Below are 22,918 nucleotides of genomic sequence, written 5' to 3'. Positions count from 1 at the left end.
TAAGTGTTATTACTATTGCTATCTTTTCATTCCAGCTATAAGGATAAAGCTTGGATCTAAATATGCTGGTGTGTTTGCTAAGTACCACAATGGGTGTGCCCCTAAACTCCGCTGACAATCTACCCCCCCTCATCCAGAATGTGATGCTTTGGTGGATTGTGCATGATATCCACCTCCCTTTTCATTGGCCAGAGTGGTGCCTATCCCCCACCCTGATTGGTTAAGGGGCCATATTTCCTGCTAGATCTAGTTCTCCTGTTCTTTGTCTATCCACCATGGAGCAATAGCTAGATTCATTAGATATGCTTGGAGAACTACAGCAGCTACTTTTCTGCTCTGGGTAGCATTCGCATCCTCTGTGGCAACCTTCCTAACAATACCTTATTCTCATGACTGCGCACTGTGAGATATTGGTGGCAAGGTTACCTGAGCCTGGTTGCCAAAATAATTACAGAGTTCTGGGAACAAAGTTCTCCTTGCCTGCTGCTTAAAACAAAACTTCAAAAACTGGATATGGAAAATACATGTACGCATGGCAACATCTCACAAAGGTAGAACATTTAATAAGATGTGCCTTGCATCATTAAAATATTCTGAAGCTCTTTTGTTAAACAAAAATCCTTCATTTTTGTTTATATTTCCTCATAAATATTTTTGGGGCATGTGTAATGTATATGCTACCCAGAGTTGTTCCGTCTACAAATGTGATTAATAAATAGCAGTAGCACTTAGACTTATATACCGCCCTCTCTAAGCAGTTTACAAAGTCAGCCTATTGCCCCCAACAATCTGGGTCCTCATTTTACCCACCTCGGAAGGATGGAAGGCTGAGTCAACCTTGAGCCTGGTGAGATTCGATCTGCCAAATTGCTGCAGGCAGTGATCAGCAGAAGTAGCCTGCAGTACTGCACTCTAACCACTGCGCCACCGTGGCTCATTAAAAGAAATTATAAAATAAAGAATTACATTCTAATGTATGAATAGATGCCTGGTTTTAGAAGTGGATTTTTCTATGGACCTTTGGGATTTCTTTAGTTCTTACTATTGATATAAATGCCAAAAGAAAGATTGAAGCTGATTTTTACTGGACAAAGAAATGTCCAGTCTAGTCCTCTACATTCATTACAGTAAGGTAAAGGTAAAGGTTCCCCTGGCACATATGTGCTAGTCGTTCCTGACTCTAGAGGGCAGTGCTTATCTCCGTTTTGAAGCCGAAGAGCCAGCTCTGTCCGAAGACGTCTCCATGGTCATGTGGCCGGCATGACTAAACTCCAAAGGTGCACAGAACACTGTTACCTTCCCGCCTAAAGTGGTTCCTATTTTTCTACTTGCATTTTTACATGCTTTTAAACTGCTAGGTTGGCAGAAGCTGGGACAAGTAACGGGAGCTCGCTCCGTTACGCGGCGCTAGGGATTCAAACCGCTGAACTGCCGACCTTTGTGATCGACAAGCTCAGCGTCTTAGCCACTGAGCCACTGCATCCCTATTTCATTACAGTAAAAGTCCCCAAATCCCGAAGACCACATGGAAAGAAATGTGGAAGATATAATAATCTAGTTCATTTTTAAAGAGGTCGACCTAGTTTGCATATCTTGAATAAATAATGAAGTATGCATAGTCCTTGACTTATGACCATAATTAAGCCCTGGATTGCAGTCAAAAGTCAGGCTGGTTGTTAAGGTCACCACATCCTATTTTACAACTTGTTTTGCAATGGTCTTTAAGCAAATCCATTACCTGCCAGAAACCAAAAGTAGACTCCTCTTTTTGGTGAATTTTTTTTTAAATCGCAGTCATGTGACTATGGGACACTGCAAACAATCATAAGTGTCAGCTGGTTGCTGTGCTTCCAGAATGCAGTCATGTGACCACAAGGGAGAACCAGCTCTCAGAAATTTGAATCCGAGTCATAATTCTGGGGCATCCGTTAGAACAGTCGCTAAGTGTTTCATCATAAGTCCAGAACTACTTGTAACCTAAAACAGTGTTTCTCAACCTTGGCCACTGGCTTGAGCATTCTTAAAATTCCCAAGGTTGAGAAACACTGACCTAAAGCCTCTTTCAATAAAATAAAAATAATATCTGTTTTCTAAAAAAAGAAACCGTTATTAACCCCCCAAAAAGGGGAAGCCATAAATATTCAACAAAGGTAAAAATGGCCACCATTTTAATTTCTCTTCTCAATCTTTTTTCTTCCACCAGATGTTCAAAGAGCTCTGCTTCCGTTCCTCGGATTAAAAGGACTCTATTTTGTTGGCTACCTCCTTTTTGGACTAGGGACTGGATTTATTGGGCTGTTTCCCAAAGTCCATCCTACGCTGACTCTGTGCTCTCTGTTTGGTGTCATGTCCAGCACACTGTACACAATACCATTCAACCTTGTTGCTAATTACCACAAGGAAGAATTGGTGAGTTGAAATGGAGAACTGTTGTCTTATCATTGGCTGTGGAATCCTTCATGTAGCTCACCTTCAAGTGGAGGGAAGTGGGCGAGTGACAATGAAGTAATGGAAGGACTCCAACCAACTTTCTTTACTGCTAATATCTTAGAAACCATCTCACTGCTCTTGAATCCAGTTGTACATACTGCTTAGATTCCCAGGCCAGGGATCTATGTGTTTAGTTCTTGCCTGACCACCACCTGATCCACTCTGTTATCTTTGCTTCCCACTTTGCACACGGAGGTAGTCCTTGTGTTACAACTTTAATTAAACTAATATCAACTCACAAAGCATCCCTGGCCTGCTCTTGAGTTGCCATAGGCAAGCAGGATGGAAAACTGATGGAGCAGCATGGCAGCCACAAACAGAAGCACATTCCAAGCATATCTTTCTCAAGGCTGTCTCCCAGATTACCCGCAGCAGCCGGAGGGGCATGATCTCTACAGCCCATGAAAGTGCTCCATTGGAGAATGTGATTTATGACACACCCTGGGTGGGTGGGTGGGGGGAAACAGGGTCATAATTGGGCTGCAAATTACGTGGGGTCAGAGTTGACTTCAGTGCCGACATGTTGCTCCTAATAAATAACTGGATTTCTTTTGAAGCTTGGCTTGAGACTCATGGTTTAATTAGGGCATCTGTTGGAACCCTGACAGCAAGCTAACTCTGACCCCATGTAATTCACTGCTGAGTGCCAAAATGCACAGCAGGCTCCATTAACTGTAGGGTACCCAGCAGAGCTTCATAACCAGGTCGTAAGTACCTTACCTCCAGGAAGGGCCATCCTAAATTTGAATGAGAACTACCTTTATTTTGATCAAACCACGCAGTGACACCTCTCATAATGCTACTAAATGCCTTTTCAAACGGGGTGGCTTTGAATTTAAAATAATCCACGAAGCAAAATATTACACTGTCTGCAATTTGATTGATTGCTTGATTGCTTGATTGATTGATTGCTTTTATTTATAGGCCGCCCTTTTCCCTGAGGGGACTCAGGGCGGCTTACAACCTATGGGGGGGGGGGGATACACGTAATGACATGTACAGACAATACATAATTAAAATAGAAGCAACATTCATTCATCATTCGGGTGGGGACGGATCCCAGTCTTTAACCCCAGGCCTGGCGGGATAGCCAGATCTTAAGGGCTGTGCGGAAGGTCTGGAGGGTGGTGAGGGTACGAATCTCCACGGGGAGATCGTTCCAAAGGGTCGGAGCTACTACTGAAAAGGCTCTCCTCCACGTAGTTGCCAGTCAACACTGACTGGCGGATGGAACTCGGAGGAGGCCTAATCTGTGTGATCTAATAGGTCGTAGGGAGGTAATTGGCAGGAGGCAGTCTCTCAAGTACTCAGATCCACTACCATGGAGGGCTTTATGGGTGGTAAGTAGCACCTTGAAGCGCACCTGGAGATCAACAGGTAGCCAGCGCAGCTCGCGGAGGATAGGTGTTATGTGGGCGAACTGCGGTGCGCTCACAATCACTCGCGCGGCCGCATTCTGGACTAGCTGAAGTCGCCGGATGCTCTTCAAGGGCAGCCCCATGTAGAGCACGTTGCAGTATTCCAGCCTAGAGGTCACAAGGGCCCGAGTGACCGTTGTGAGAGCCTCCCGGTTCAGGTAGGGTCGCAACTGGTGCACCAGGCGAACCTGGGCAAATGCCCCCCTGGTCACAGCCGACAGGTGGTGGTCAAAGGTCAGCTGTGGGTCCAGGAGGACTCCCAAGTTGCGAACCCTGTCTGAGGGGTATAAAATTTGGCCCCCCAGGCTGAGTGATGGAACACTAGCCAAATTATTGGGAGGGAAACACAACAGCCACTCGGTCTTGTCCGGGTTGAGTACCAGTTTGTTAGCTCTCATCCAGTCCTGGGTGGCTTTGAATTTAAAATAATCCACGAAGCAAAATATTACACTGTCTGCAATTTCTTCCCCACATTTATGTAACACCTGTCATCTACTTCCATGTCACTACTGCAAGATAAGACACAGAATGGGATGGGATGTATCATCAGATGGATGCTTGATTTCATTTACATGTCATTAACAGTCTTGAATAAAGCAGCCTTGATCTTCAGGTGTTCTGAAAGCAAGTCAAGATAACCACGCTACAGAATGCCACATCTTTTATAGATTCTTGGGCTGAACATGTTCTCAACCTCTCTGGGGTGAACAGAATAAAGCCGAGGATGCGCTGAGAAATATTGCCTGCCCTGAAGTCATACAGCAACCTTCCATGGCTCAGCATGAACTTGCCTATTGTGCTGTGTTGAACATATACCAAATTGGACATGACTAGAATCAATTATCAGTGCCTGTGTGTGTGTGCGTGTGTGTGTGTGTGTTTTGGAGAAATCGAATGGCGCCTTTCTCTTTCTTTCTTAAATATGTTAAGCCTAAGTTTTAAAGTGCCTCACAGCTCAGCGTGACAATCAGAGAAATTTCTACCCATTTAATCCATTTCAAATAAGAACCGTAACTTGAAAGAATCTTCAATCTAGTGCCACTTATATTAAAACTTTCATCCAGTGAGGAAAATAACAGAGTTCTTTGTGAACTTTGATATTTGCCCATTTGGTTGTTTGATTTTATCCCATGGGGGAAAAAAAGGGTTTAAGTGATCCGTTATGGGGTTTCTGAGAAACAAAAAACAATTCTGTAGAATTAACATCAATTACCATCTAATTTTATAAGCTGTTAGAAAGAACACTTGAAACAAGACTTTCTCAGGAAAATCTTTTGAAAACGCTTGTCAAAAATGGTTAGAACGGTTTTCAACATGTCTTTTTTTACAGTTTCATGCACAATCCAGCCATATTTAATTACCATGTACTGATATTTTAAAGCAAATTAGTTTTTTACAAAAACTATTTTCTCACGTACAAATTTTCCATAAGAAAATGCATATTGCCTCATTAACAAATAATGGAACATTATCAAAACCAAGGGAGTCCCAACCTTGGCAACTTTAAGACCTGTGGACTTCAATTCCCAGAATTCCCATGGCTGTCTGGAGAATTCTGGGAGTTGAAGTTCACAGGTTTTAATGTCTAAATCAATGGGGACATTTCTAAATCTTTCTTAAAAGGTTTAAGAGAAAAACAGATCTTTTCCTCCAGAAACATTTCCATGTTATCACTAATATTTATAAACTTCTATGGTGAATGAATTTGTATTTGATATTAAATTAAGAAAACTAGCACTTTTTAACCATGGAGTTATTCTTGTTATTAAAATTATTTGCTTTCTCAGCATTGTAAAACAATTTAATCTAGATTTTTTAGAAAAACAAAACTAAATGCTTAATCTTACATCAAGAAATAATTTCTTCCCTTGAGTTCCAATATTAACACCCTCACAAAATTCCTAAATAGAATAAAATCATTATAGTAGTATGTGGGGATTGATATTTAATGAGAGTGAATTACTATGGTATTTTCCATAGTCACTATATTTGTCTTTCTTTTACATTTAAACGCCATCTTTCTACGTACATATTACTGAAGTGTATGCAATACTTGGTTCCCAGTTGTCTTAATATTGATGAGTTTTGGTTGTGTCATCTTTTAATGGCCCCATAGTCCCTTGTGGGGTGGAGTCTGGGCAACTAAATGGAACTAGCATAGTGTTTAATGGCCAGATGCCCTTCCTGTCACCAATGCAGAGTTTTGTTCAGCAGATATATTCTCATTGTGCCCAGAGAGAGAAATATCTGCTCCTTTAAGGGGTCGGCAACCTTAAATAATCAAAGAGTCACAAAGGTCCTAACCAGAAGCCCCCCCATTCACTTCTGAAGCTGACCAGAAGTCCAGTTTCCCCACCATAATGTCTCCTCCTTAGTGCAGCATCCTTTATCCTCTACCTGTCCTAACCAAAAGCCCTATCAATTGTGGAGCTGACCGGCGATAGGGAGCTGCAGCAGAGGGATGAAAAAGCCACATGTGGCTCCAGAGCCGCAGGTTGATGATACCTGACCTAGGATCAAACTTTGGCTGTGTGACACTAGTGAATAGACAATGACTGGATGATTTGAATGGAAATTTTGATTCATTTGGCTTCATATCCTTCTCTGTTTGCTTCCAGAATCAGAAACACGATGAAGTTGCAGACTCCAGCCGAGGAAAGGGTATTGACTGTGCTGCTTTGACCTGTATGGTCCAACTGGCCCAAATCATTGTTGGGGTGGGCCTGGGTCTCCTGGTCAGTGCTGCTGGCAGTGTGGTGGTGGTAGTGATCTCTGCTTCTGCGGTTTCCTTGTTGGGTTCCTGCTTTGTAGCCTTGTTTGTTCGGTACGTTGACGAAAGCAATAAATAGTTGATTGGTGGCAGTCGTTGCTCTTTTTCTTACAACACCCACTCACCCACCCCCAACAAAGGAACACATTGCTGTATTTTGGCCAATAATATTTAAGACAGGCCTCACATGATCTCTTAGCTGTCTTTTTGGCAGAAAACCCGCTTGATCTTCATGTATATAAAATCTTCTTAAATCTTTCTGCCAAAAGGGCAGCAAAGAGTTTGCAATCCTTATTTAATAGTGAATTTGGTCTAAAATTCTTTGTCTTTGTAACATCTTGACCCTCCTTTGCAGTGGTGGGTTACAACTGGTACACCCCGGTATGGGCGTACCGGTGCCTGCCGGGAGCACCAGGTACTGTTCTGGTACGGTGCTCCGGAGGGCCCACCTGCCCACCTGCGCTCCTTACCGCGGCTCCTTTGAGATTTTGGGGGCTTATAGCCATAGCAATAGCAGTTAGACTTATATACCGCTTCGTAGGGCTTTCAGCCCTCTCTAAGCGGTTTACAGAGTCAGCATATTGCCCCCAACAACAATCCGGGTCCTCATTTTACCCACCTCGGAAGGATGGAAGGCTGAGTCAACCCTGAGCCGGTGAGATTTGAACAGCCGAACTGCAGAACTGCAGTCAGCTGAAGTAGCCTGCAGTGCTGCATTTAACCACTGCGCCACCTCGGCTCGGCTTCCGTACATGGAGCATACAGCACTTGTGTGATGCTCCGCCAAGCAACTGGAGCATCCCGGAGGCGTCACGGAGCATCGTGGGTGGTAAGTATGCATGCGCATGCTGTGCGTGTGTGCATGCGCACTGCGTGCGTTCATGTGCTGGACACCGAGCCCCATTGCACCGTACCGGTTGCACCAGGATCCGGAACCTACCACTGCTCCTTTGGTAGCAACACAATGTTGGCTTCTTTCCACATCTGTGGTATCTTTCCCCCCCTGTAGTATATCATTAACCCTTGGAGGTGGGTTGGGCTGAAAGAGAGGGTGACTGACCTCAAATCAGTCTCCCACTTTCTAGCCTGCTGCTTAAATCACTAGATTTTAAACCACTAGGCTGGGTCTGAAAATGCACTATATTGGATACATTGAGGACCTACAGAAACCACCCCTTATTCACTGTATCATTGTACCAGCAAGACAGCATTAAACATCCTTCGAAGCAGAGGCAGGGTTTTCTGATCAAGATGAATTCTGGTATAGTGTGGGGACTGATCACACCACAAACCAGAAGCCAGAGCATATTTCATATTTGAAAAGTGCAACTTTTCCATATTCCTTTATTCAACTCCTATGTGCAAACCATTAACTGATGTTGAGAATCATGCACTTGATTTCAGCGTTTTCTCCCTTTCAAAATGCCCTTGGTTAAAAATCTAGCTCAGAACATACCAACTTCTAATATTCTAATATTAAGAATCTCAAATATAAACATACCGGGTGAAAAGAAAATCATAATTACTCTGAAAGTAACCACGTACAGCAGAGTTCCTCTCTCTATATCCAGGTTTTTCTCCATCAGCTTTTGAAAAATCCCCGCAAACATGAAAATCAAGTTAAAGTGCATTCAGCAGAGCTGACATAAAACTGGAGTGTTTATAATGTAGTGGGATTCAATTTTTTTACTACCGGTTCTGTGGGCGTGGCTTTGTGGGCATGGTGTGGCTTTGTGGGTGTGGCTTTGTGGGCATGGCAGGGGAAGGATACTGCAAAATCTCTATTCCCACCCCACTCTGGGGCCAGCCAGAGGTGGCATTTGCCAGTCCTCCGAACTATTCAAAATTTCCGCTACCGGCTCTCCAAAGTACTCAAAATTTCTGCTACCGGTTCTCCAGAACCTGCTGGATTTCACCCCTGGTATGTTGGCACTCAGAATATAAGGTAGGATTTGACCAAAGCAGAATAAAATGTATCAAGTAGCGTATTATGGTAATATAATCTAACTACATTTGCCTTGTTTGCAGCCACAATGCTGCTGACAAAATTCACCTTATAATCAACTACAATTCCAGGATTTTTTTAACAAGTACTGTTGTCAATCCGCATATCTCTCCTTCTACATGTGCATTCGATTTCTGCCTGTCAAATTTCAAAGAAGATCAGCTGGGAGGCTGGGAGGCAGTGGAAACAGGGCCAACTTATTTGCATGTTCTCCGAACTACTCAAAATTTCTGCTACCGATTCTCCAGAACCTGTCAGAACTGGATGAATAATGATATATGAAAATGACCTTGGAGTCAGAAGGAAGCGCCACAGATGAAACAACCAACCTGCAAAAAAATGTCTTGGTCCACAGAAGAGAGAAGACTTGGGAAACATTTCAGAAGAAACCCTCTCTAGTTTTCTGTAGAGTAAAAGGAGGGGAGGAGAATTTTCAGACTTGCAAGGTTCTTTAATGTAACGCTACAATAAAGAAAGAGCTAGTATTCCTTGATGTGCTTCTTGCCAAAGAACTACCTTGAATGGCTAACACTAGGATAATTCACTTACTGGAGGAGTGCAGGGGTGGGCTTCAAAAATTTCAGAAACGGTTTCTCTGCATGGTTGCTGGGTGGGTGTGGCCTATTTGGCCTCCTGCACCACAGGTGGGGGGGGGGGCTGTTTTCACCTTCCCCAGGCTCTGGAAGCTTTCCTCGAGCCTCTGGGAGGGCAAGAACTGCCTCCCCCAGGCTCCAGAGGCCTTACGGGAGGACCATTTTTACCCCTCCCCGAACCTCTGCGTGAGCCCTGCACTTACCTCCATCCAAAATGGGCCACATGGAAACTCCTGGGAGGGACAGAATGGGGAGAGGTGGGGCAGGGCCAGCCAGGGGTGAGATTTGGAGGTTCTCCCAACCGGCCATACTGTTAGCTGTGGGTCCTCTCAAACCTGCGCGAACCCATAGCAGCCTACCCCTAGAGGAGTGTCTTCACCCATCAGATCGCACAGGGTAGGCCTCCTCCGAATTCCATCCGCCAGTCAGTGCCGACTGGCGACTACGCGGAGGAGAGCCTTCTCAGTTGCAGCTCCGACGCTATGGAACAATCTCCCCGTGGAGATCCGCACCCTCACCACCGCCCAGGCCTTCCGCACGGCCCTTAAGATCTGGCTATCCCGTCAGGCCTGGGGATAAAAATCTTAGTTCGTCCCCTCCCGAATGATGAATGAATGTTGTGCTCTATTTTTTAATATTATGTATTGTCTTATGCTTTTTGTCTTTGTACCCCCTTTCCCGTGTTTTTGTAAGCCGCCCTGAGTCCCCTCAGGGAAAAGGGCGGCCTATAAATTATAATAAATCTAAATCTAAATCTAAATCTAAATCTAAATCTAAATCTAAATCTAATTCACACCTTTTCTCTTAACAATATCTACTTTCCCCATATATTTCAGGTTCATAATGCAGAAGCAGTTGAAGATGCTTTCCAGATAGCTTTGATGGTCCTACAGTTTGTAGAAAGCCCCTCCGCCCCCCATTAAAATATTCTTTATTCTTAATACTAAAAAGAGGCAGGATGGAATATTTGCCCCAAAGGAGAAATGGAGAAAAAGTCTTAACAAAGGCAGAAAGCAGTCCCAGTCTTCCTGCCATAGGAAACCTATGTGTGTGGCCCTCGGCGGGGTCTGGAAGCGGAGCCTTTCCCCAAAGCATCCCTCGTGCACTTCGGGGGCCGGCGGGCGAGGCGAGCACAGCAGCCGGAGATTCCCCCGTGGGACCACTGTTCCCAAGGCAAGAAAACACCGCGCAGCACTTTTAACTCCCGCGCAGCCGCAGTGATTTGTTGTGATGAGCACGGGGCGACTGGACTGACGGTAAGCCCCCGCCACCACCGGACTAACTGCTGCTGCCTCCTCCTCCTCCTCTAACAGCACCGCCGGATTTGCTGTCCGGTGCTGCGGCTGAGGTGAAGCCGCCAAAGCTCCCGCTGTGCTTTTGAGGAGCCTTGAGGCTACGGGAGCCAGTAGGAAGGCGGTGGAGGAGCGGGAGCAGGAAAAAAGGCCCGATGGCTCCTCAAAAGCACGGCGGCAGAGGAGGGGGCAGGGCAGGGGTAACGCAGTGCCCAGCTCAGGTGCTCCGAGCGGAGGGGGAGGAAGCACCGCTGCTGCTATGGGCGGGAGCTTTGGCGGCTTCACCTCAGCGCCAGGCGGCAAAAATTTTAATCAAGAACAACCCCCGCCCTGCCTTGCCCCGCCCACCAATGGTGTCCCACTTTACCAATTTTAAAATCTGGTCACTTTACTAATATGCTATTTGCTTGCTGTATCTTTAGCATTTGTGTTAACTGCCACAGCATTTCTACTAAGGGTTGGGCCAAGAGTTTCAGGCTGTTGCCCCTGAGGATGTGGACAAGGCCATGAGAGCTGTAAGTGCCTCCACATGTGTACTGGACCCGTGCCCCTCCTGGCTGGTTGTTAACGGCAGGGAGGTGACACGGGGCTGGATCCAGGCGGTTGTCACCGCCTCCCTTCGGGAGGGGGTCTTTCCCCCCGCTCTTAAGGCGGCGGTGGTGAGACCCCTCCTGAAGAAACCATCTTTGGATCCAGCCGTTCTAAACAACTACCGTCCAGTCTCCAACCTCCCCTTTGTGGGGAAGGTTGTTGAGAAGGTGGTGGCCTTTCAGCTCCAACGGTCCTTGGAGGAAGCTAGTTATCTTGACCCATTCCAGTCTGGCTTCAGGCCTGGCTACAGCACAGAAACCGCTTTGGTCGCATTGACCGATGACCTCTGGAGAGCCAGGGATGGAGGCCATGCCTCCATCCTGGTACTCCTTGACCTTTCAGCGGCTTTCGATACCATCGACCATGGTATCCTTCTGCGACGACTGCGGGAGGTGGGGGTGGGAGGCACTGTTTTACGGTGGTTCTCCTCTTACCTCTCGGACAGGTTGCAGTCGGTGTTAGTCGGAGGGCAGAGATCGACCCCTAGGCCCCTAACATATGGGGTGCCGCAGGGTTCGGTCCTGTCCCCCCTACTTTTTAATATCTACATGAAACCGCTGGGCGAGATCATTCGGCGGCACGGGATAAAATACCACCAGTATGCGGACGATACTCAGTTGTATCTGTCCGCCCCGTGCCAACTCAATGAAGCGGTGGACGTGATGAACCAGGGCCTTGAAGCTGTTAGGGACTGGATGAGGGTTAACAAGCTTGTGCTCAATCCAGATAAGACCGAGTGGCTGTTGTGCTTCCCTCCCACTAATTTGGCAAGTGTTCCATCTCTCAGGCTGGGGGGGTCAAATACTACGCCCCTCAGACAGGGTCCGCAACTTGGGAGTCCTCCTGGACCCACAGCTGACTTTTGAACACCATTTGTCAGCTGTGACCAGGGGGGCATTTGCCCAGGTTCGCCTGGTGCACCAGTTGCGCCCCTACCTGAACCGGGAGGCTCTCACAACAGTCACTCGTGCCCTTGTGACCTCTAGGCTGGAGTACTGCAATGTGCTCTACATGGGGCTGCCCTTGAAGAGTATCCGGCGACTTCAGCTAGTCCAGAATGCGGCCGCACGAGCGATCGTGGGTGCACCTCGTTTCACCCACATAACACCTATCCTCCGCGAGCTGCACTGGCTACCTGTCGATCTCCGGGTACGCTTCAAGGTGCTACTTGTCACCTACAAAGCCCTTCATGGTAGTGGATCTGAGTACTTGAGAAACCGCCTACTGCCAATTACCTCCACTCGACCAATCAGATCCCATAGATTAGGCCTCCTCCGAGTTCCATCTGCCGGTCAATGTTGACTGGCAACCACGCGGAGGAGAGCCTTCTCGGTGGCAGCTCCGACCCTATGGAACGATCTCCCCGTGGAGATTCGTACCCTCACCACCCTCCAGACCTTCCGCACAGCCCTTAAAACCTGGCTGTCCCGTCAGGCCTGGGGTTAAAGACCCCAACCCACCCGAATTGTATGAATGTTGTGCTTTTAATGATGTACTGTCTTATGTGTTAATTTGTTTGTCCTCCCTTCCTTCCGAATTGTAAGCCGCCCTGAGTCGCCCCAGGGAAAAGGGCGGCATATAAATAAACTACTCAAACTCAAACTACTCAAACTCAAACACTGGGCTAAGATACAGTGAGGCTCAGGCTGAGTATTATTCCTCTGTTCTTCTTCCTTCTTCTCACTTATATCTGATACCCAGTTGCTGGGCACATGCATCTTGCTCTCTTATTCACTTTACTGAACTATTTTTAAATATGAGCTTTCCCCTTTTGTTGTTTAAAAAAAAGGATTTGGTGCATTTCTTCAAATCTCTGAGTTTGCTTAGACTTGGTCAGCTTTGTGAGGTGGCCCAGACCAGGCGTGGGTTGCTGCTGGCATTACTGCCCGTTCGGTGCATGCGCATTTGATCATAAATACAATAAAAATTGCTCTGTGCATGCGCAGAAGCAAAAACCCAAGATGGCGGCACCGTAAGCTTAGGGGCGCTGCAGATTTGGGGGCGTGGCAGGCCAGGGTCGCTGCTGGTTCCAGAGACGAAAGCCGCCAAACTACTACTGGTTCGATCGAACCGGTCTGAACTAGCAGGAATCCACCACTGATCCAAACAAGATGCACCCTTCAGATGAATTAATTCTACTTTATTATAAATATTCATTAACAGAATGTTAGAAAATTGTTCCCCCTTGTCTTCATAGTCCAAGACACTAGGGAGGGTTCATTCTGGGAGGTTCCTATGCTCATTTCCTTCTAAGGGCTCAGCTTCCCTTTATCCAACCACTGTCTATGGCTATGGCTCTTCCCCCTAAGGACATTCTCACCTACCATTTCAGACATTCTGGTACAGGTAGTCCTCAACTTACAACAATTGAGCCCAAAATTTCTTTTTCTACGTGAGACATTTGTTAAGTGAGTTTTGTCCCATTTTATGACCTTTCTTGCCACAGTTGTTAAGTGACTCAGTGCAGTTGTTAAGTTAGTAACACGGTTATTAAATGAGTCTGCCTTTCCCGTTGACTTTGCTTGTCAAAAGTCTGCAAAAAGTGATGGCATAATCCCAGGACACTGCAACCGTCATAAATATGAGTCATTTGCCAAGCACCTGAATTTTGATAATGTGACCATAAAGACACTGCCATGAATGTGTGAAAAACAGTCATAAATCAGTTTTAGAAGTGACATTGTAACTTTAAATGGTCACTAAATGAACTGTTGTAAGTTGAGGGACTACCTCAGTGGTGGGTTGCAAGCGGTATGCAGCAGCCACCATACTGGAACGGTGCTTTAGATGACCCGCCTGCCTGCCCTTGTTCCTTACCTGTATTTGAAGGAAAGAGCCCATCTGCGCATGTGCGTGCAGCATATAGCACCTGCGCGATGCTCCGCCGAGTAGCTGGAGCGTCGCAGGCGGTGGGTGTGCATGCATGTGCAGCGCGTGTGCCCATGGTGCATGCCCAGCTCCTGTTGCAGCCTCTCTGTTTCAGTGTCTCTGTTTCAATTTCAATCCTACCAGTGTTCACCATTTTTGATGTTGCGTGCAAAGCTTCTTCAAGTAAACCCAACTGCAGGCAGCTTTGTGGATGCCTCCATGTAATTTTCTTGGCAGTGATACAGAACTGATTTAACTCCTGGGCCAGGTCCGTGGCCTTGGCATTTCCCCATGGCCTCCCCTCCGAGTGCTAATGAGGCTTGACACAGTTTAGAGTTCCAAGGTCAGCTTACGCTGGCCTGTGGCTGGCAGCTACTTGCTCTCAAAGCAATGCTCTGAAATGCCATCAGCTAATGTTCAACTCTAGACTGAATTATCTTAAGACCTGTAATTCCCTATTGCTTTAAAAAGTGCTAAGCTGGCTTTCTGCAAGTTTTGCTTTTGCTAATTCGACTAACAAAACATATGTCATATTTGGGCATTCAGCGTCTAGAAATGCAGATAACACAGTTCAGTGTGGAACTGAATGAGGGCATCTTTCAGAGACCTGATACTTTTAATCTTGCAAGCGTGAAACCCGGCATGGAGTGACCAACAAGGTTACGAAGAAAACGAAGTCAGTGCTACTGTGGGTTAACCCTCCACCCTTAAACGCTTATGGCTACCCAACCCTGGCAGTCCCACGCTCTGGTACCCCACCCGCCATGTGCCACCCATTCATTTGCCGTGTTTCTTTAGCATTACAGCTGCTCGTAAGATGCCCAGCAGGCTCCCCACACCTGCGTGTGCTTCGCCATCCTGACACCGCTGCTCAGTTGTTTTACCATATATCAGCCGTGGGAGATGCCCGCAGCTCAGCTGGTTATCTGAGGTGGTCCCATAGTGACCGCGGGGGCTTCTGGAAGGTTCCCTGCAGCGTCCCCATGGCATGCACGCCATTGCTGTGGCTGAGCTCCTCCCCGCCCGAATGGCAGCCCTGGGATGGCCATCCAAGCTGGGGCTGACAATTTCTTGCATCCTGCCCCAAAGTCCTGCCTAATAGACAACAGAGATGTCTGGAAAACAAGGCATCCCTGAAAACATTCAGGAAGGGGCAAAAAGAGCCAATATAAATGAAATAAACATTCAACATTCAATATAAGGGCCGCTGAGAGAGATTCTGTACCAAGGCAACCCTGTATGCAGCTTAACTAAGACAAGCTGAAGCTTCTGCATATTTTTTTCTGGATAAAATAGACAGGGCTGCATCCTCGGGTATAAAACAACTGAGATTTTTTTCTCTCTCCTTAGAATGGTGTTTACGTCTTACAACTTTGCTTAAAACCCCAACAAAGGGAGATCCTCTTCAGAACATAACGGAAAGGCTAAAGCTAAGGAAGTGCTTCTCTATCTTATAAATTTCAAGATGCATGGACTTCAATTTCCAGAATTTCCTAGCCAGCATGCAATTCTGGGAGTTGACGTCAACCCATGTTAAAGTTCGCAAGGTTGAGCTACACTGTGTTAAAGTATCCATGGTTCTCATCCTGGGAAAAATGCTTGCCTGAACTTCTCAATCATCCTTTCAGGTCAAAATAAATCCTTGTGGGAGGTTGCACGGTGGAAACATTGTGCAATTACACACCCCTCTCCCCCAAGGTGGCGCAGTGGTTAAATGCAGCACTGCAGGCTACTGCTAGATCAGCAGTTCAGCGGTTCAAATCTCACCGGCTCAGGGTTGACTCAGCCTTCCATCCTTCCGAGGTGGGTAAAATGAGGACCCAGATTGTTGGGGGCAATATGCTGACTCTCTGTAAACCGCTTAGAGAGGGCTGAAAGCCCTATGAAGCGGTATATAAGTCTACTGCTATTGCTATTGCTATTTCCCTGAGTAGCAGGGCAGGAGTAGAAACGTATTCCTTGCAGGGAGCTTTGAAATGAGACACTAGCAGAGGTGGTATTCAGCCAGTTCTGACAGGTTCTGAAGAACCGGTAGCAGACATTTTGAGTAGTTCGGAGAACTGGCAAATAGGCTGGCCCCGCCCCTGCTGCTTCCCAGCCTCCCAACCGATCTTCTTTTGTTGCCCTGAACAGGAGAACGGAGCTGGAAAGCAGGTTAGTGGGGTGGGGAGGGAATGGGGATTTTGCAGTAACCTTCCCCTGCCACACCCACAAAACCATGCCGCACCACTGGACACTAGGTGCAGATTGTCCCTTCTGAAGGCAAATTATATAGGCTGAGCACCTGCTCAACCACTCCATGAGATAAACTGGGTTAGGGTTAGGTTAGGGTTGGAACAAATTCACCCAGTAAGCTTCTTAGGTTGAGAGTGGACTTGAATATGGATCTCCATGGTCCTAGCCCAACATCTTAACCAGCACATTGTTCTAGGTCTCTTGATGTTGTAACTTTCTATTGTTCATGTTATGAATTCATTATGTAATCATCCGTTTGAATTTTATGGAAGCATATGTCTACAGTTCTTCCTGATGTTTTCCCATCAGTTCCACCAACCCCTCCAGAAATTGGGGATGACCTTCACAGGAAAGGAGCGCAATGCCTATGGATTGGGGACACAGAAATGGTCCTTTCAGTAAAACCCCAGCGCTTCTTATATTTCTATCTAAATGGGTTTATTACTCCATCACCAAAGACTGTTTGCTGATAGGACATCAAAGTGCCTTAACTTTGACCTGTTGCAGATGGCCGAGAAACTTCTCCAGATTACATTTTTAGTGTAAAATTAGAGCAATTCAGAGTCAGTGAGCCGAGGTGGCGCAGTGGTTAGGGTGCAGTACTGCAGGCCACTTCAGCTGACTGCTATCTGCAGTTCGGTGGTTCAAATCTCACCGGCTCAGGGTTGACTCAGCCTTCCATCCTTCCGAGGTGGGTGAAATGAGGACCCAGACTTTGGGGGCGATATGCTGACTCTGTAAACCGCTTAGAGAGGGCTGAAAGTCCTATGAAGCGGTATATAAGTCTAACTAAAAAAAAACAAAAGTGGACACAGGGAAATTGTCCTTTCTTGTGATTACGATTGCGTGTTGCAAAATGCATGAAATATTACAAGTTAGGACTCACCATTGTCTGCATTTTGCTTCGTTTCTTGTATACTCCAAGAAGGAAGAGAAAGGCTTGTGTGCTTGCATTCGTATCAGAATCACTAACTTTTTCCTGCCTAGCTCAGCTTGGCATCCCTGTTCATAATAATGACAAAAATTCTTGAAATTAACAGCTATATACAAAACAAACAAGTGGTTTTACTTCTTTCCAGCAAGTTGCACAATTGCATCTTTCAGCCATCAGACCTTTTCCAGCCACAGAATCACCTTGTTTTGTAAAGACGTGACAAGGCTTGATATGGATACAGAGATTTAATAGTTCACATGTAATGAGACAGCCTTGATACAGAAAATATGCTGTGTGTAAAGCCTCCTTCTTTCTTCAGTCAATTACGTGCCATCCTTAATCATCAGGCCAGTCCTTCCATTTATTCGCTCAAAAGGTACAAATATTGCCAGCTGCAGGCACAGGGGCAATTGATGTCACCCCGATTGTTGCTAAATGGGGAATGGAGCTTTAAAGATCATTATATGGAATTGGAGCTATGGAGGAGCATCTTTCTAGATAGATAAATTATGGTGAAGGGCATATTTTGAATTCCTTTTAAATCACACCCAGATCGGTCTGCCAACACCCAGAATCATAGCAACTATAGAGCACTTCCATATTTCTAACTAGGTGCCATCTACCTAAGCAGAATAGACATCTGCCTGAGCTACCAAGAGGGTCCTTGAGAGCCTTAAATCCATGCTTGCCAGGTACTGTTTGTTAATGCCCATTTTGGGTTTTTTTCTTCAAAACCTCTTTCACAATCTGCCTTTGACTTTTATCAGCCTTTTGAAGGCCAATCTGCTTCCCCCTCAGTTTTACAAATGAAATTATTTCAGAGTAAATGATGGGCAGGCAGTCCAGTGGCAGAGCAAAAGAATCCTGAAGTTACAAGGACAATTTCTCCTGTTTTCAATCTTAGATTCAAGAGTGGAACAATTTAGCAAAGCTGCTTTCTTTCTCTTTTGTTCCCTCGCTCCTCCCGCCCTCCCTCTCTTCTTCTATACTAAAAAAAGTTTAGTCCTAATACATGATAGCTGAATATAGGTAACGATAAAGGCTCCCCTCACACAGATCTGCTAGTTGTTCCTGACTCTAGGGGGTGGTGCTCATCTCCATTTCAAAGGCAAAGAGCCAGCGCTGTCCGAAGACGTCTGCGTGGTCATGTGGCCGGCATGACTAAACACCAAAGGCGCACGGAACACTGTTACCTTCCCACCAAAGGTGGTTCCTATTTTTTCTACTTGCATTTTTACATGCTTTCGAATTGTTAGAAGCTGGAACAAGTAACAGGAGCTCATTCCATTGCATGGCACTAGGAATTCAAACTGCTGAACTGCCAATCTTTCTGATCAACAAGATCAGCGTCTTAGCCACTGAGCTACTGCATCTGAATATAGTTCATCTTAAAACCATGGGTTCCATCGTATGAAGATTGAATTTTTTAATGAGGATCAACAATAAACATACCTTTCCCCCCCTCTATTTATGAATTATCCCTTCTAACCAGGATGAATGAATTTCCAGACCATTCAATTTAGCCTCTCACTTCTTACCAGGAAGGGAAACAGAGTCAGGTGGAGAAGTTTTTCCTAATTCCAATGGCCAGGATAACTGGAGATGCAAATATTATTTTACCTGGACCAATTAAAAAAAAAGTCTTTAAAACACTCAATTTCACACCCTACTACTGTACTCATAAATCCATAAAAAACCGCCTGCCTGCTGTATTGGATCAAAAGCTCATCTAATCCAAATCAACTGAATGTTGATTCAGTTACTCTGCAGTTACTCGACTGGCAAGCCAGATGCCTTTTGAAAGCTCATAAGCAGGCTATGACAGCAAGGGCTTTCCTCACTGTTGTTTCCTTGCACCTTGTTGTATTCAGAAACATTGCTTGCGAAGGTACTATGGACTCATCATGCCTAGCTTTACCCTCCACGAATAAAACTGTTGAAGGTCATGGCCATCACAGTGTCAATGTCACTATCTAGATACTTATTCTATCTGGCCTCTCCCTTGAGCTTTTGTTATTGTCTAGAATCATTCATTCATTCTCCCTGTCCACTTCTTCCCTTCCATGCCTAATTCCACATCCCTCCCTCAAATCTAAAGAATCACAGACACTGCAAGGTTTTCCTCTTGTTCAAGTTACTTCAGGCTTTGATCCCTCATGTCATTCTGTCTGCACTTTATTCACCTTTACCGTTATGAAGGTGCAGGAGTTGGCATTCCAAGTGAAGTCACCCCATACATTTCCCCACGCTGCCACATTGCTTCCCTGAGTGCTAGAATACACCTTCCTCATTTTCTTCCATGCTGATAAACACCCAACCAGCAAGAAGCCTGGCTCTTCAAACATGGAACCCCCTCCCCCATCCCACAACAAGGCAGTGCTCCGACACCGGGAAACACATGGACTGATTCAGAGAACCTCCAGCAATTTCTTTCTTCCTCGGTGCCAGTCCCTCAGACTCAACAATGCAGCTCAGTGGAGGCGATGGATGGAAAGATATTAGAGCAGCTACTGTACATCACTACCCCAGGGGGATAGCAGGTGGCATCAGGAACATCTCCTGCTCTAGCAGCAGGAGGAGGAGCAGCAGCAGAACTGCTCGCGGGTTGGATGGTCATTAGGTTCTTTAGTGCCTGCTCTTCCTGCTCAGGCTTGGTGGTGGCAGTGAATGGGCGCATGGTGGTGGTGGAGGGGGAAGCAATCCTCCACAGCAGCTTCTTGAGGGCTTTACGGAATTCCCTGCGCATGAGGCAGTAGAAGATGGGGTTGAGGCAGCTGTTGGAATGCGCCAGGCAGACGGTGATGGGGAAGAGGTATGCCTGCGAGAGAAAGTAGGCATGGCTGAAGTGCAGAAGGTTCAGCTTGATGAGGACACCCCAGGTGGTGAGTGCCTGGTTGGGCAGCCAGCAAAGGAAGAAGGACAGTACCACAATGGTCACTGACTTGGTTACCTTGGATCGGCGCTTCGTACTTGGCCCACAGGAACCGGCACCCACATGTCTGTCACTGATGAAGCGTACCAGCAAAAGGTAGCAAAGGGTGATGATGGTCAAAGGCAACAGAAAGCCCAGCAGAACCTTCTGGGCATGATAGAGCCCCAACCAGAATGGAGTGTTGTTGCCTTGGCTATCAGGTATCTTGACCAGACAGAATTCCTCGCCGAAGATAGTGGAGGTGGTGGAGAAGATGCCATTGGGCAGAGAAGCCAGAATGGCTAGGATCCATATGAGGGCACACAACCACTTAGCTGAGGAGCAGCCATCCAAGAGCCCTCCTTGCCTTCTGCTTTTCAGGGCAGAGGCCACCGCATGGTAGCGGGCAATGCTCATGGCAGTGAGGAAGAAGACGCTGGCGTACATGTTCATGGCCGTCACGTAGGAAAGCATCTTGCACATGACTTTGCCAAAGAGCCAGGTGAAATCCAACGCATTCTCCACTGCCCAGAAGGGCAAAGTCAGGACAAATTGGAAGTCTGTCACTGCCAAACAGGTCACAAAGAGATTGATGGAAGACTTTTTCCATTTGCTTTTCATCAGGTAGAGCACCAGCACGTTGCCAACCAGACCAAGGGCGCACACCACCGAGTAGATGATGGAGATGAAGATCCGTAGGAGGATAGAACTGCTTCCCTGCAGTCCATCTGCTCTCTCTAGGTTGAGGAAGCTCCTCCAGAACTCTTGCAGGGACTCGTTGGTGCCGTTGCTTAACAATCTCTCTTCTAGCTGGCTGGGGAAAGGGTTGAGTTCTCCCTCTTCTGCTTCCTTTACGCTATCCGCAAGCGAGCAGTAACTGTATTCACACAGGGCATCCATCCCATGGCCGAGGGGGAAATGCTTGGGTCTTCTCAGCTCCGCGTAACAAGATCCCCCCACCCAAAAGTCTCTCTTTCCAGAAGTCCCCAATCCAAGGAAAGACTCCCTTCGGCCGACCAGCTGGAGACCCCCACCCAGGCTGCGAAATCTTGGGCAAGGGAATTGGGGAAGAAAAGGTACGGAGCGCAAAGACGATCTCAGCTGACCTGCGAGGCAGAGAAGACAGCGCAAGCAGCCCGACACCCAGCGCAAGCAGCCGGACGATCCAAAGGCAGGGAACCAGAGACTTCGGGGGGAGCTCCAAAGAAAGTCACTCACTGTTGGGGTAGATGTAGTGGCGGAGCCTTCCAGAGCATTCCTGCGTGCAGCTAACTCTAAGCCAGGTTGAAGTTGAGCGCGGGTCTTCCGGCCGCCTCCCAAACAGCCGCGTTTCTTGACCCTTCTGTCCAACCTGCAAGTACGGCTCAAGACAAATCCTGCCTCCCTGCTCCCGTGCGGACGGTTCTACTGCGTATCTGACTCCGCGGGTCTGCTTTTTAAGGTGCGCGCGCAACAACGCGCTCCTGGTGCTCTCCAAGGTGCTGCAACGCCCGCCGCCCCCTCCCCGCTATTCTTCTTACAACCAAATGACCTACCACCGAGATAGATATCTCTTTTAATCTAAACTTCCAAAGGTTTCACCGTGTCTTAACTGGGTAAAAACTCTTTTGAACTGTTTCGTATTGTTTTTTTGCACTTCTCTTCCCTTCGTCCCGCGACTGCTATCCCCCTTTCCTATGTACGTGAAATGTGCTTTTTTGAAATGTATACATTCATCACGAAGTCACCCGCATTATTTTTCAAGAAAGGACACAGACATGCTGTAACATAGTTGGCTGTGGCAATGATGAGACTTTTTTAATGGGTAGTGGGAGTGATGATGAGGGGATTTTTTTTTAATGTGCCAAGGGGAAAAACAAGAATTTAGACAAACAAGCAATTTTAAAATTTCATTTACTATGCTTTACTTATTTGTGGAACTTGGCTTTCTGCTATTATATTCACTTTTAAAAGGAAAGTGAAAAAATAAATCCCAAACCACTGGTGAATAAAATATTTATTAGGACCAACCAAAATGCAAACAAATGGGCAAACTTCAAATATTTTAGGTGATACAAAATCAAAGAATGAGGAAAATGCAACAACATACTCCACATCTACCCATTTGGGTAACCAACATAATTCAGAGCAAGTTACTCTGTTCAATGTCTTGCAATACAATCTTACATGTTGTTGTTGTAGCTGTTGTTGTTGTTGTTGTTGTTGTTGTTAGTTGCAAAGTTATGTCCAACCCATTGCAACCCCATGGGCTTCAGGCCTTCCTGTCCTCTACTATGTTCTGGAGTCAATTTAAGCTCACACCGACTGCTTCAGTGACTCCATCCAGCCACCTCATTCTCTCTCGTCCCCTTCTTTTGCCCTCAATCTTTCCCAGTATTAGGCTCTTCTCCAGTGAGTCCTTCCTTCTTATTAGTATTTGAATAATCTTATATACAGTAAATTAGTTCAAAAGAAAGCCCCACTGAATTCAATAGGATATGTTTCAGAAGTTAGTGCAATCAAAAAATGCATTTTAAGAAGCTAAATAGGATTTATTCTGGCTTTGTGGACAGAACACAATCAGCATGTAAATATATTTGCAATCTGATGCAAAAAGAGCTTACACTGGATTTGAAGTGGGCTCAAGAGGACATATAAAGTTATTTTTTCATTGTCTTGCTCCAAAATGACTATGGTCAGCTGTCCTGATTCTTTGCTATGCAAAGGGCTTCAGAGATTTGATAAAATTGTCTAGTACACTTTAAAAATAATTAAAATATGTTCTTCACAATGCATTTTACTTATCTGCATAAAATCAGACATAATGTTTGT

General features: G+C 46.2%; 2 protein-coding genes across 2 annotated transcripts in view; one reads left to right on the top strand and one right to left on the bottom strand.

Moving 5' to 3' along the window:
• Positions 1–6,766, top strand: part of SLC45A2 (solute carrier family 45 member 2) — a 31,688-nt gene extending 24,922 nt beyond the window's left edge. The window contains exons 6-7 of the mRNA XM_087715391.1: positions 2,204–2,409; positions 6,527–6,766. Of these exons, the coding sequence (XP_087571517.1) occupies positions 2,204–2,409; positions 6,527–6,757 (437 nt within the window). The 3' untranslated portion in view covers positions 6,758–6,766. The remainder of the gene's footprint in view (positions 1–2,203; positions 2,410–6,526) is intronic.
• Positions 6,767–17,510: 10,744 nt separating this feature from the next.
• RXFP3 (relaxin family peptide receptor 3) lies at positions 17,511–21,056 on the bottom strand. Its single transcript, XM_087715067.1, has one exon. It carries the CDS (start codon positions 21,005–21,007, stop codon positions 19,655–19,657), a length of 1,353 nt encoding a protein of 450 aa, XP_087571193.1. The 5' UTR covers positions 21,008–21,056; the 3' UTR covers positions 17,511–19,654.
• Positions 21,057–22,918: the final 1,862 nt, after the last annotated feature.

This window comes from Thamnophis sirtalis, unplaced genomic scaffold (assembly GCF_051295495.1).
Source record: "Thamnophis sirtalis isolate CommonGarterSnake01/CBP01778 unplaced genomic scaffold, rThaSir2_p1.2 scaffold_5, whole genome shotgun sequence".
NCBI lineage: Eukaryota > Metazoa > Chordata > Lepidosauria > Squamata > Natricidae > Thamnophis > Thamnophis sirtalis.
This window is presented reverse-complemented; position numbering and strand designations above follow the sequence as displayed.